The sequence below is a fragment of the Meles meles genome, chromosome 4, assembly GCF_922984935.1.
Source record: "Meles meles chromosome 4, mMelMel3.1 paternal haplotype, whole genome shotgun sequence".
Classification (NCBI taxonomy): domain Eukaryota; kingdom Metazoa; phylum Chordata; class Mammalia; order Carnivora; family Mustelidae; genus Meles; species Meles meles.
Window position 1 is genome coordinate 43513459 of NC_060069.1, and position 13457 is coordinate 43526915.

Sequence of the window (13457 nt, forward strand, 5' to 3'; positions counted from 1 at the left end):
TAGGATAAATACATAGGAAAAAAATGAGTTCAACTGACATGGCAGATCGTGGTTCATGGGAAAGAGACAGAATGAGTTCACTGCACAGCAGATCTTTGTGAGAAAGAGACACATTAAGAGAAAATGGACCAAAATTAACCATCTAAGGGTTTCTTATCTTCTCCTAGTCACACGGATCTCTGGACCCCGACCCCTCTGGGGTTCAGAATGGTGAGCAGGGCAGACTCAAGTCCACATTCATAGTGGAGAAGAGCTAGAGGAATGCATCCCCAAACGTCTGAACAAGCCAGAAGGGGTGTGTGTTTAATCCTGAGTCTCCAGAGCTCTAAGACTGCCTTGTCCTCCAACTCCAGGTCACCGCTCCCACTGCCAACTGCTCTCCTGCGCTCACAGGTGCGCGGCATCTACCGATGGCCCTCCAGCCCACTGTGGGGGCTCCAGAACAGGCCTTGGGCATCCTTGGCTCTGCCACCCCAAGCCAGGAGGAGGAGGGCTCTTCCACGCACTTGGCCGTCCTGAGGGCAGAGAGATGAACGGTCAGTGGGGAAGCAAGCGGCAAGGCCAATGTCCCCACCTACCGGGCCGGCCCATGCCGATCTTCTCCAGGTCCTCATTCTTGACATACTCGAAGTGGGACAGGCGGGTGACGTTGAGGTCATCACGGAGCCGCAGGAAGTACTGCTGCAGCTGCACCTCGGACAGCAGCTCCAGCAGCCAGCCCGCGCCCTCCTCCGGCTGCATGCTGCTGCTCCCCAGCCTCTGCGGGGGGGAGGGGTAGGGACGGCTCAGGGACCTGGGGTGCAGGCAGGGGGTGGGGGACCCCACCCCAAGGGCCCTGGGCTCACCCACCTCCTACTAAGCTGCTTCAACAGAGGGCCCAAATCGCCTGCCCGCTCCCGCAAACTGTACAGAACGCCATGCAGCCCTGTGCCCTCTTCCCACTGGCCACAAGGACGGAGCTCGACAGCCGGAATACAGCCCAAGCCCTAGCATTGGGGACTTAAGTCCAAACTGCATCTGCAGCTGAGTAACCAGAGAGCCACCACTCTGTTCTCAGAGGCACAAACCCTTTGAGAACCGCGAAAACTACTGATTGTGTGTCCAGGAAAACAGACACATTCTTACAAAGTTTTCATTAAAAAACTGGGGAGGAGCAACAGGCTGGTTCAGTGGGTTAAGCCTCTGCCTTCAGCTCAGGTCACATTCTCAGGGTCCTGGGATGGAGCCCTGCATCAGGCTCTCTCTGCTCAGCGGGGAGCCTGCTTCCCCCCCCTCTCTCTCTGCCTGCCCTTCTGCCTACTTGTGATCTATATCTGTCAAATAAATAAATAAAATCTTTAAAAAAAAACCAAAAAACTGGAGAGAAGCAGCAGCCTGGCTCAGTCAGTAGAACATGTGACTCCGGATCAGGGCTGTGAGTTCGAGCCCTGCACTGTGTGTAAAGATTACTTAAAAATAAAATTTTTCTAGGGGCACCTGGGTGGCTCAGTCGGTTAAGCGTCTGACTCTTGATCTCAGCTCAAGTCTTGATCTCACAGTCGTGCGTTTGAGCCCCACGCTGGACTCCATGCTCGGTGTGAAGCCTACTTAATACATATACATGTATTTTAGCTGGGGGTGGGGGAGGTACAGGGTCCCTTGAGACCCACCCATAGGGTCCCCAGACCTGACGGACCCCAGAGAAAGCACTGTGGACTAGATGAGCTCTGAGTTCCACCCAATGCCTGACATCAGCAGAGCCTCTCCTCCCAATCCGAAGACCATCCCACAGGAGACCACTTGACTGCCGGACAGGACCACACAAGTGAAAGCTAAAAAGGGAGCAGAGGCTCGGGTGGCCTTTTATTATTTTTTTAAGATTTTATTTATTTATTTGACTGAGAGAGACAGCACAAACACACAAGCAAGGGGAGCGGCAGGCAGAGGGAGAAGCAGGTGCGGCTTTGAGCAGAGAGCCCGACGTGGAACTCGATGCCAGGACTGTGAGATCATGACCCGAGCCGACGGCAGACACTTAACTGACTGAGTGAGCCAGCCAGGTGCCCCTGGGGTGGACTTTTAGATGCCGGCTCAAAGAGACTGCCCTGCTTAGCTCCACTGACCGCTGTCACCGCAGACCACTGTCTAGCATCATTAAAGTTTCCAATTTTTTCAAGGAATATTGGAAATGTGAATCTAGATGTGAAATCTCGCCACTAAAATTCTTTTTGAAAAGGTAATATATGCGCATGGTAAAATATTCAAAAGGCACACAGGAGCCATGAAGTCTCATTCCCTGCCCTCCTGCACAGTCACCTAGCCCCCCACCCCCAAAGCCAGTTGCCATAAATGACTTCTCCGTATTCTTCCAGACTGTTTTCTCCTCCTACACCAACACTCACCCATCAACCACACCATTCTCTTCCTTGTTTTCACTTAATATTACATCTTTTTCCTAACTTTTTAATTATGTCAACCAATTCAACTCTGAAACACAGACACAAACGCGAAAAACGCGCGCACGCGCACATGCATTCTATGCTGGCCAAGCAAAATACAAGTGCAGGCTATAATCAGCCAATGGGCCACCAGGGAGCAACCTGTGACCTACACTCTCTGAGGCCCAGAGAAAGAGGACACAGGGGCCTCCCTGAAATGAAGCAGCCTGACGGACAGAACCCAAACCCATCCTTGTCCAAGTAAGATCCACAGAGCTGAGGGCTGACACACATTCAGTTCCCCACCAAAGAAGAACCACGAGAGGGAAAAGGCCATCGACCACTCAACCGCCCTCCAACAAGTCAGAGGTGACCCCCAGCTCTCACCACCAGGCACACTCAGAGAAGCTCTGACAGAACAGCTCAGGCCCGCCATGCGTCTCTTGCCCCCACAGCTCCCCGTGGCGCTGCCAGCCCAGTGCCAGGACTTCAGACCCCCAGGCACCTCAGGGCAGTACAAAGAGTGACCCATGGGATAGAGAGGCCCTCAGTTCAAACCTGCACCCCCCATCAAAGGCAGCTGGGCCACAGGGGTGTTCCAAACTTCAAACTGTGACCCTTTACCCAGATGGCTCTCCTGAGAGCTGGACGGCCCCCTAGGGGACATTCTCGGTTGTCATCATGTTGGGGGGCCAAAAGTGGCATTTCGTGGGTGGTTGGGAGACAAGAACACAAGTTATCCTGTAACATATAGGGTAATCTCACTCACTGTCCCACATCCCACACAACTTAGTTCATGCAGGTGAAAAACGGGTTTATGATCGTCTGAACCTAGAACTGAATCCCATCTTACGTGTGAACAAAAGTTATTTTCACTGAACCCTCCTCAAATGGAACTGTCACATAAGCTGAGGGAAAACTGGCCTTTGTTTTGTTCAGAACTCACTGCTAGTTGTTCGCTAGTCAGAAAAATGTCACTGAAGGCAACCTGCCTTGATGATTTCAAAACTCCCCCCTCGGTCAGCACCTGCAGGCACTGCCTCCACACTGACTGGAGGGCTCAGTGCTGACTACTTCTTCCTGTCAGAAATGGAAAAATGTTCTAATAATTTAATTGAAGAAGAGTAACAGTAAAAATAACTCTGGCACCTGAACTCCACTTATTACACGCCGGCACGGTTCTAAGCATCTAGCTGTATTAACTCACTTCTCCTCAACAAAACTGTTACGCACAAGGGAGCATGGATATGAGAGGGCAGGACGCTGCCGCTTTCCAGAAGAAGGCCCCGAGGGTACACTGTGAAAAATCACTGACCAGAGCTCTCGGCGGCCCGGCCAGTACTTCCACCACCACTACCCTGTCCCTGGAGCAAAGGGACTGCACCCCCTGTGTGCCCCAACATGTGCCTGCCAGCAGGGCAAGCGGTCTAAAGACCCCCTCCTCTTCTTGCCCAGGCTCCAAGTCTCACCAGGCTCCCCACTGCCACCTTCCCCTGGAGGCAGCTGCTCCTCAGAACAGCTCAAAGCCATGGCCTAGGTGGTCAGGACTGGGGAGACACGGAGCCCTTCCCCTGAAGGTACTCAGAAAGCCCAGTCTGGCCTGCTTCTCTTCCCTGAGACACCAGTGAACAGATCTCCCTGCTCAGCTGGACACTCCCCTCCCTGCTTCTCCAGCCCCAGGAACAGGGCTGCTCTGCGTAGGGGTGTGCGGGGAACTGGAAGAACACTGGGATCCCAGTGAGGAGAAGCAATCAGGGTCTCAGTCCTGACTCTACCGCTGGGCCCAGGGTAAGCCTGGACAAGCCCCCTCCCCTCAGCTAAGTGCCCCTTCCACAGCAAGTTTCTTTGTCTGCAGAGCACAGGGAGGGCACTGGCCCGGCTTCTCCCCCACCCTGCTCACACTCTCCATTTCTGCGTGTGCCTGGCCCCCAGCCCCCAGCACACCCGCAGTCCCACACCTGTGTCTGGTGCAGGGCACAGCACTCTCCTGGCCCGCACCCACGTATATTTTTCTAACACACGCACCAACCAGAATGCAGGGGCCGAAGGGAGAGGCCCTGAGCCCAAAACCCCCATCAAGCCCTCAGCCATTCGCAGTCCCATACTCTACCCCTCAGCGAACAGCTGGCTCTGCTGGGTGGGGGCCTGGCCCAGTCCCCGGTCAGTCCTACCCACACCTCCAGCCCCCACTCACTGTGTACAGGCGTCGCCGTAGTCTGGCCAGGAGAGGGAAGGAGAGCTCTAGGCCAGGGAACCGACGAGCTGCTGGCATCTCCACGGAGTTGGACCCCCTGACCAGGTCACTGGGGCTCTGGCCCAAGAAGTGGGGGAGCAGGGGCTTTAGCTCCTGAATTCAAGGTTCTGCCCAGAATGGAAGTTGACCAGAGGTCTGTCCCAGGAGTTCCCCAAATCCCACACCAGGGGTGGGAAATGGGGCAGAAGAACAGGGCGGGCCCCTTTTCTCTGCTGCACAGCTGTTTCCACAGCTGGCTGGTCTGGCAGGAGCAGGTTAGCTCTTCACCAGGCTGGCTGCAGCCTGGGTCCTCTGTCCTGTTTCTCTGACTTCTCTTCAGTACAGTGGTCACAGCTCAGCCCTACTCCCTGGCTCCCCCGCCTGACCGCCCTCCCTCTCTCCTCCCTCCCTCCCCAGCTGAGCAGCTCTGACACTGGCTGAAAAAGGACCTTTCTGAATCACTGCCAAGAGGGTGGCGGGAATGGGGGGACTCTTCCTCCCAGCCACCCGCGCTTGCCCCCCCTGCCTCCCCATACACAAGGCCCCCTGTCTCTGGCTTCCACCCCAACCCCCATAGTTGCAAACAACTCCTGGGATTTTAGGGTGGGGGCTATGTGAATCAAGCAGCAATGTACAAAGAGGGGCTACAGGCTCCCATATGGGCTTGTCTGGGGCTGTGGGGGCTAGAAGACGGCCTGAGTTGGGGGCTTGGGCCCCAGAAAGTCATTTTCGGGCCCTGTAGGCAGACCCCTCAGAGACCCTCCCCCATCTCCAAGTCCCAGCCTTGGCTGGGCGTCTCCTGGCTCAGACCCTAATGTGGCCCCGTTACCCTGGTGCCCGACGGAAATAGGAGGCCGGCAGCCTGCCAGAGTGGGGCAGTCCAGCCAACAGCAAGGGGGGGTTGTGGGGGTGAGGAATCTCCACCCCCTCCCCTGGGGTTGCCTTGCACTGCTCACGACATCCAGGGTGCCTCCTCCCCCAGACCAGCTGACTTAGATCCAAAGCCCCCTCAAAACAAACAAATATGCCCCCAGACCCTGCTGGGATGCCCCCACCCCAAAGCAATAGGAATCCAGACTATAGGATGTTTCTTGTATAGCACCCCGCCACAAAGACAACAGCCTCAGCTAAAAGGAACTGGAGACACTCCATCAAGCCCCCATAGGCCCCCCATGTTCCTACAGCTGACAAATGATCCCTCTGCCCCTCCTCAAGAGTACCAGCTGCTCTCACACCCCCCCTCACTACAGCCCCCAGACACACCTGACAGCTGCAGGAAGTCCTCACAGTCTCCCTCAGCAAACCCTCCCCACCCCTCAGCAGCCATGCCCAGGGAGCCCACTTCTTGTACACTGCTCTCTTGTCCCTATCCAGCTGGCTACCGGCTCTGGGAACCCCAGCTGGCTGGTGGGGCAGGCAGCTGGCTGAGAGTTTTGGGGAGTTAGCATCTTAGGCTCTCTTTCCAGGACCTCTCTTAGGACCAGAGCTTCCTAGCAGGGAGGCTACCTGAAAGGTCAGCCATTTCCTGCCCCGACCCCATGGGGGGGGGTGTTGGGGGTGTGGGTATTGGTGGACGCTCCCAGCACTCAGTCCCTCTTACCCAGCCCCATGTCATCACCATGAAAGCTTGTGGAGCCAGCCAGGTACAGCCTCCCCTTGGTCCAGTGAATCACCAGTCTGAGACTGGGGTCAGAACTAATGGACAAGATGAAGTCAGGCTGAGGTCACTCTGGAACTGACTTTTCCCCAAACCCTGGCAGGCTCAGAGAAGCCTACTGCCTACTTCCCACCAGGCACCACCCAGAAGGAGCTCCAGGGACCTGACTTTAGGGAACAACTTAAGCAAAATTACTCCCTCTACTATAAGACAGGGGCTGCTGGATCAGAATGGCCAGATTAAAAATCCTAACTACCCCCAAAAGATGTGCCCCAAATCCATCAGAACCCCACACCTAACTCTTCCCTTAGATGTCGGGTAAGAACAAGCCTCAGTAGCTTGCTTAGCAATCCAGCTGGAAAAGGCTGTGAGGAAAAGCAAAGCATGGTCAGAGGTCAGAGATCAGAGCTCAGGCAGTTCTTGGACCCCTTCTCCTAGCCCTGGAAAACACCCTCCACCTTTTCTGTCCCCCTTTGTCCTATCAGCTACCGCCCTCTGCCGACCAAGAGAGAAAGTGCGTGATCTCCAAGAAGGGAAGCAGCCCCAAGAATACAGTGATCATCTTTTCTAAAGCAAACAAGGACACTTGGCTTCATATGCATATTCAGAAAGTAAGTGGGAATGTCCAGGGAACAAGGACTCAGTGCCCATAAAAGACTACACCCAAATCCTGGCATTGCTCCTGGAGGCTCCCATGGAGAGTGGAAGAAGCCCAAAAGACAGTTTAATTGGGTCCCTGAAAACCCAGAGACACTGAGGCAGGTGGCAGCATCCGTAATTTACCACCAATCACTGGCCCCTCACCCAACACCTACACACACGAACACCTCTTTACCCAGCCCCTCAACCCCCAGGATCCCTCTGGGGGCCCAGAAGCACAGATACCCCTCACTCCTGGGAGGCTGCTGCAGAGCAGGGCTGGGCCCTCAGCTCACTGGCAGATGATGGGGTCTATGACCGGGGTACCTGGCTAACCCCCAGGCTTCTCCCATTACCTGCGGTCCCTCTTCACCCCCAGCCAGGCGCTGATACGCAGATCTCTCCCCCATGGCACCCACACTCCGGGCACTGGGGCCAGGGAGGGGAGCAGAGCCCTCCCGCAGCCCCCGCCCCTCCGGCGGCACCGGCACCGGCAGCCGCAGCGTCACTGCTCTGCGTCCTGAGGGGCCGGGCCTCCAGCATCCTCCAGAAGGGCAGGGGTTGCTAGAGCGCCTCAACCGGGGAGGCCGGTCCACCTCCCCCACCCAACCCCCCCACACCCGCCCACAGCCTCTCATCCGGGGCTGGCTGACGGGCCAGAGCCCGAGCCCAACCCGGATGGTCGCGGTCGCCTGCGTTGCGCTGTGCCCCACCCCTCCCCCAACCCTGTCCCCAGCCTCCATTCCAAGGAGCCGCCGCCTCTCCGCGGCACCACCACCCGCTGACCCCCGGAGACAGCTAGGTGCCGTGGCGCGGCCCCACCTCCGATGACCCGCAGGGCCACAGCTCCCCTCAGCCCCTGGGCCACCCCCAGGACTCCAGGACTCCACCGCCACCAATTAGCTCCTGGGGATTCAAAAAGGAGCCCCCTATTCCATAAGGAGGTCCATCTAAGAAGCTCACATAAGAGGAGCCCCAACCTGACTTGACCTGAGACCCCTTCCCTCCTTCGGGCCTGATGCCTATCCCTCCACCTGCCCGGCTTCCACACCACCAGGCTCCAAGCATGCGCCCACCTGCCGGGCTCCCTGCTGCTCCACTCAGCACTTCACTCCCTCCGCGCCCAAGAACCTGCCAAGCGGTGGAAGCCACGCCTCCAGCACCGGGAGGGAGACCACAGGCCCGCCCAGCCCCACGCTTCTTCCCAGCCTGGCCTTGACATCTCCCTGCCTGCCCCCCTCCCCCTCCCCCAGTGGGCCTGGGAGCTCAGGGCAGAGCACTGCACTGGGGCTGACCTCTGGCCTCAGCAGAGTGCCTCGAGTGCCCACACTCCCCGCGGGAGGAGGTGCTCCAACACGTGCCCACACAGGGCTCTGCCATCCAGCACTGGGGTGAGGCCATTGCTAGCAGAGTAAGTCCCACTACTGAGCTCCTCCTCTCCCGCCAGCCCTGAGGGCCCCACGGTACCCCACGCACCCTCTCATTCTACAGGCATCTGAAGCATCCACTGACTCCTTAGTGCCAGGTATTTAGGGCTGAGCTCAGGGAACCCTCCCCTTCCGGGGCTGGGCGGAGGAGGGGGTAATGCTGAGATACCGCCCCTCCCCATCCTCCCCTCCCCCCAAACTCAACGTCAAGACTGAGGAGGAGACTAGGTGCGTTCCCACAAGGCTCACTCCCCTCACAAGCTTGTTCTCCACCCTGAAGCATGCTGGGGTGGGGGATGACCCCCCCAGGCAGGGAATCTATTCAAGGCAGAAATTCCTGGGCACCTTACCACAGCTATAGCAGAAACTAGCTTTGTGGAAGGCTATAAGAACCCAAAGTCAGGAGGCTGTGCTGACCCAAAGTTAGAAGAAAAGAGGCTGAAAATGCCAGGCCCATCGCTGGATGAAGGGTCTGCTCCAAAATCATTCCTCCTTCCCACTTTCTCCTTACCTCCTCCCCCGTAACTCCCCTGCTTCCTAATGCCATCCTGCTGTAAGATATCCACAGGATCCAAACTGCCTCTAGGATCTGGGGAGTCCACCAGCCTACTGGTGGACTGGTCATCTGGGGAGACCACCCTACAGGAAACCCCTCCGGCCTATCACCTGCCCCCTCTCTAAAGAGAGCTGGGAGTGGTTGGGAACCAGCTTGCCTCTGGTGTCCACTTCCTTCCCCCAGCCTCTCCAGCAGCATCAGTGAAGTGACAGATCCACACCGAGGAGCAGACATGACATGTAATTTCCGGCCAAGAGATTTTTTCCAAAACAATCTACCGTATTCTTGGGAATATATGCCAACCTCACCTCCAAACCAGCCCTCTCTTACCCCCCACCCTTCCTCTTCTCTAAGCCCTGGAGGGAAAACAACGTATTGGGGGAAAGGAGGGGGGCTTATAGTTCCTCTCCCAGGCAGAGGATTATCTTGCCTCCACATGCCAGCCCCACCAAGCCCAGTCAGCCTCAACTCACCTGCTGTACACAGGCCCCAAGCTTCTGGACCAAAGCCAGGCAGGTTACCCTTGGGACCTCATCCCAGAGGGAACTGCAGCAGGCAACCCCACACCTTCAGGTCAGGCCAGGTCTGACATCATACTGGTTTGGGGAGGAGGCTGGCCTGGTGCCAACAGAGACAGAGGGTGATTCAGACACACACCATGGCTATCCACACCCTCTCCATTTCCAGGACGTAGGGCCCAGTCCCTCCCAGGAGAGCTTGGCAAGCTGCGGTTCTGAGGAGAGACAAAGCTGAGGCATACTGGCTTAGTGGTGCTGGACCCACAGACCCCAAGTCCAGCCCTGGAGTCTCTTCACCCGTCTCCTTAACTGATGTTTCCCAAAGACTTCTGAACTCGCCCTTCCTTCTCTCGGTGGATGCTCTGCTCTCTGGGTGTCACTTTCTCTCCTCCCGGGGCTCCAATTACCATGTGCTCCGTCTCCATTTCTAACCTACTGAAGCTCTAGGCCCACGTTTCCAGACAGTTCCAGCACAGTTCCACCAGGACGATGCACAGGTACCACAAATTCTATATATCCAAACTGAGCTCATGAGTACCCCCTTAAAGCTAGCTAACACATGTTCCTATATCCTGACTGAAAATATCACAAGCCAACACTGGCCACCCAGGCTAGAAACCTCACCCCCACCTCTCCCAACCATAACTCCCTACCTTCCCCACTGGGCAAGTCACAAAATCCAATCAATACCAATGGAATCAAGAATCAGACAGACCTGAGCTGAAATCTTGGCTCTTGTCAGTTTCTACTTGGGCAACTTTTGGGCAAATGACTTAACCTCTAAGACTCAATTTCCTCATCTGTAAAATGGGAATAACCAGCACCTCCTTCATAGAGTACAGATTCAATGAGATAATGAATAGCACACTTAGCACAGCACCTGGCACACAGCTGCCTATTGCTGTTATTGTCATCCGAAGTCCCTCCCCTGCTTCCATCCTTCTGTAACTCCTCAATAAGCCAGATACAAGGTGCTTCAGGATCCATTCCTTGCCTATTTGTCCACCTCCACACCTTATCGTTTTCCTCAAAGGTCTCCATATTCCAACGAAATCAGATACCTGCCCCTTCCTGATATAAAATCCATGTGCAGAAATGAGTTGCACTTCTATACACGAACAATGAGACAGAAGAAAGAGAAATTAAGGAATCAATCCCATTTACAATTGTGCCCAAAACCGTAAGATACCTTGGAATAAACCTTTAGGTGAAGGATCTATACTCAGAAAACTACAGAACACTCATGAAAGAAATCGAGGAAGACACAATGAACTGGAAAAATGTTCCATGCTCATGGACTGGAATAACAAATATTATTAAAATGTCTATGCTATCTAGAGTATCTATACATTCAGTGCAATCCCTATCAAAATACCATCAACTTTTTTCACAGAGCTAGAACAAATAATCCTAAGATTTGTATGGAGCCAGAAACAACCCTGAAGAGCCAAAGGAATGTTAAAAAAGAAAACCAAAGCTGGTGGCATCACAATTTCAAACTTTAAGCTCTATTACAAAGCTGTAATAATCAAGCCAGTATGGTACTAGCACAAAAACAGACACAAAGATCAATGGAACAGAATAGAGAACTCAGAAATGGACCCAACCCCATGGCCAACTAATCTTTGACAAAACAAGAAAGAATGTCTAATGGAAAAAAGACAGTCTCTTCAACAAATGGTGTTGGAAAAATTGGACAGCCACATGCAGAAGATGAAACTGGACCATTCCTTACACCACACACAAAAATAGACTCCAAATGGATGAAAGACCTCAATGTGAGAAAGGAATCCATCAAAATCCTTGAGGAGGGCGCCTGGGTGGCTCAGTGGGTTCAAGCCTCTGCTTTCGGCTCAGGTCATGATCCCAGGGTCCTGGGGTCGAGCCCCGCATCGGGCTTTCTGCTCTGCAGGGAGCCTGCTTCCTCCTCTCTCTCTGCCTGCCTCTCTGCCTAGTTGTGATTTCTCTCTGTCAAATAAATAAAATATTTAAAAAAAAAAAAAATCCTTGAGGAGAACACAGGCAGCCACCTCTTCGATTTCAGCTGCAGCAACTTCTTGTAGACATGTCTCTAAAGGCAAAAATGAACTACTGGGATTTATCAAGATAAAAAGCTTTTGCACAGCAAAGGAAACAGTCCACACAACCAAAAGACAACCAATTGAATGGGGGAAGATATTTGCAAATGACATATCAGATAAAGGGCTAGTATCCAAAATCTATAAAGAACTTATCAAACTCAACACCCAAAGAACAAACAATCCAATCAACAAATGGGCAGAAGACATGAACAGACACTTCTCCAAAAAAGACATTCAAATGGCCATTAGACACATGAAAAAATACTCACCATCACTCAGCATCAGGGAAATTAAATCAAAACCACAATGAGATACGACCTCATGCCAGTCAGAATGGCTAAGATTAACAAGTCAGGAAATGACAGATGCTGGTGAGGATATGGAGGAAGGGGAGCCCTCCTACACTGTTGGTGGGAATGCGAGCTGGTGCAGCCACTCTGGAAAGCAGTATGGAGGTTCCCCAAAAAGTTGGAAATAGAGCTACCCTACGACCCAGGAACTGCACTACTGGGTATTTACCCCAAAGATACAAATGTAGTGATCCGAAGGGGCATGTGCACCCCAATGTTATAGCAGCAATGTCCACAATAGCCAAACTGTGGAAAGAACCTGGATGTCCATCGATAGATGAATGGATAAAGAAGATGTGGGGTGTGTGTGTGTGTGTACACATACACAATGGAATACTACTCAGCCACAAAAAAATGGATTCTTGCCATTGGCAACGACATGGATGGAACTAGAGGATATTAGGCTAGGCGAAGTAAGTCAACCCAAGAAAGACAATTATCATATGGTCTCATTGATATGTGGAATTTAAGAAACAAGGCAGAGGATCATAGGGGAAGAGAGGAAAAAATAAAACAAGATGAAATCAGAGAGGGAGACAAACCAGAAGAGACTCTTAATCATAGGAAACAAACTGAGGGTTGTTGGAGGGGAGGTGGGATGGGGTGACTGGGTGATGGACACTAAGGAGGGCATGTGATGTAATGAGCACTGAGTGCTATGTAAGACTGATGAATCAGGACACCTGGGTGGCTCAGGTCATAATCCCGGAGTCCTGGGATCAAGGCCCGTACTGGGCTCCTTGCTCAGAGGACAGCTACTTCTCCCTCTGCCTGCCACTCCCCCTGTTTGTGTGCTCTCGCTCTCTCTCTGACAAATAAATAAAATCTTTTTAAAAAGGCTGGTGAATCACTGAACTCTACCGCTGAAACTAATAATACACTATATGTTAACTGAATTTAAATTAAAAAAAAAATTTTTTTTAAAAGATACTTGCCCTTCCCTAGACCTATTCCCTCCTTTAATTTTAATGTCTCTGAGCTGTTTTCTTCGTGATGGTTCTTCTCTTTGTCTACATGATGACACATTCCTCAAGACCCATGTCATCTCCCCTGTAAACTGCCATTTCCTACCCCCAAATGGTTTTTTTTTTTTGCCATTCTTCCTGTTACTGTTAAAATGATATTTGAAAACAGGGATGGTATAAACATAAAATATAGTTCACTCTGGAACAACATGGGTTTGAACAAGGCAGCTCCACTTATATGTGGATTTTTTCCCATAAATATGGTACAGTACTGGAAATGTATTTTCTCCTCCTTATGATTTTTAATAACATTTTCTTTTCTCGGGGCGCCTGGGTGGCTCAGTGGGTTAAAGCCTCTGCCTTCGGCTCAGGTCATGATCCCGGGGTCCTGGGATCGAGCCCCGCATGGGGCTCTCTGCTCCACAGGGAGCCTGCTTCCTCCTCTCTCTCTGCCTGCCTCTCTGCCTAGTTGTGATTTCTCTCTGTCAAATAAATAAAATATTAAAAAAAAAAACAAAAACATTTTCTTTTCTCCAGCTTACTTTGTTCTAAGAATACTATACACAATACATATGGCATATAAAATATATGTTGACTGCTTATGTTATTGATTA

The 13457-nt window shown here is 52.9% G+C and overlaps 1 protein-coding gene across 23 annotated transcripts in view; it reads right to left on the reverse strand.

Moving 5' to 3' along the window:
* Positions 1-13457, reverse strand: part of TNK2 (tyrosine kinase non receptor 2) — a 46650-nt gene that overhangs the window by 18143 nt on the left and 15050 nt on the right. For 8 of the 23 annotated variants that reach the window (XM_046002056.1, XM_046002065.1, XM_046002052.1 and 5 more), the window contains exons 1-2: positions 4612-4995; positions 579-759 (exon numbers count right to left, since the gene is read on the reverse strand). The exons of 2 other annotated variants lie outside the window; for them this stretch is intronic. In XM_046002056.1, coding sequence (XP_045858012.1) covers positions 579-759; positions 4612-4689 — 259 coding nt within the window. In that variant the 5' untranslated portion in view covers positions 4690-4995. Of the gene's footprint in view, positions 1-391; positions 516-578; positions 764-4611; positions 4997-7302; positions 7420-13457 lie in introns of those variants that run through there. 13 more of the 23 variants (XM_046002058.1, XM_046002062.1, XM_046002066.1 and 10 more) reach the window with 6 other exon arrangements.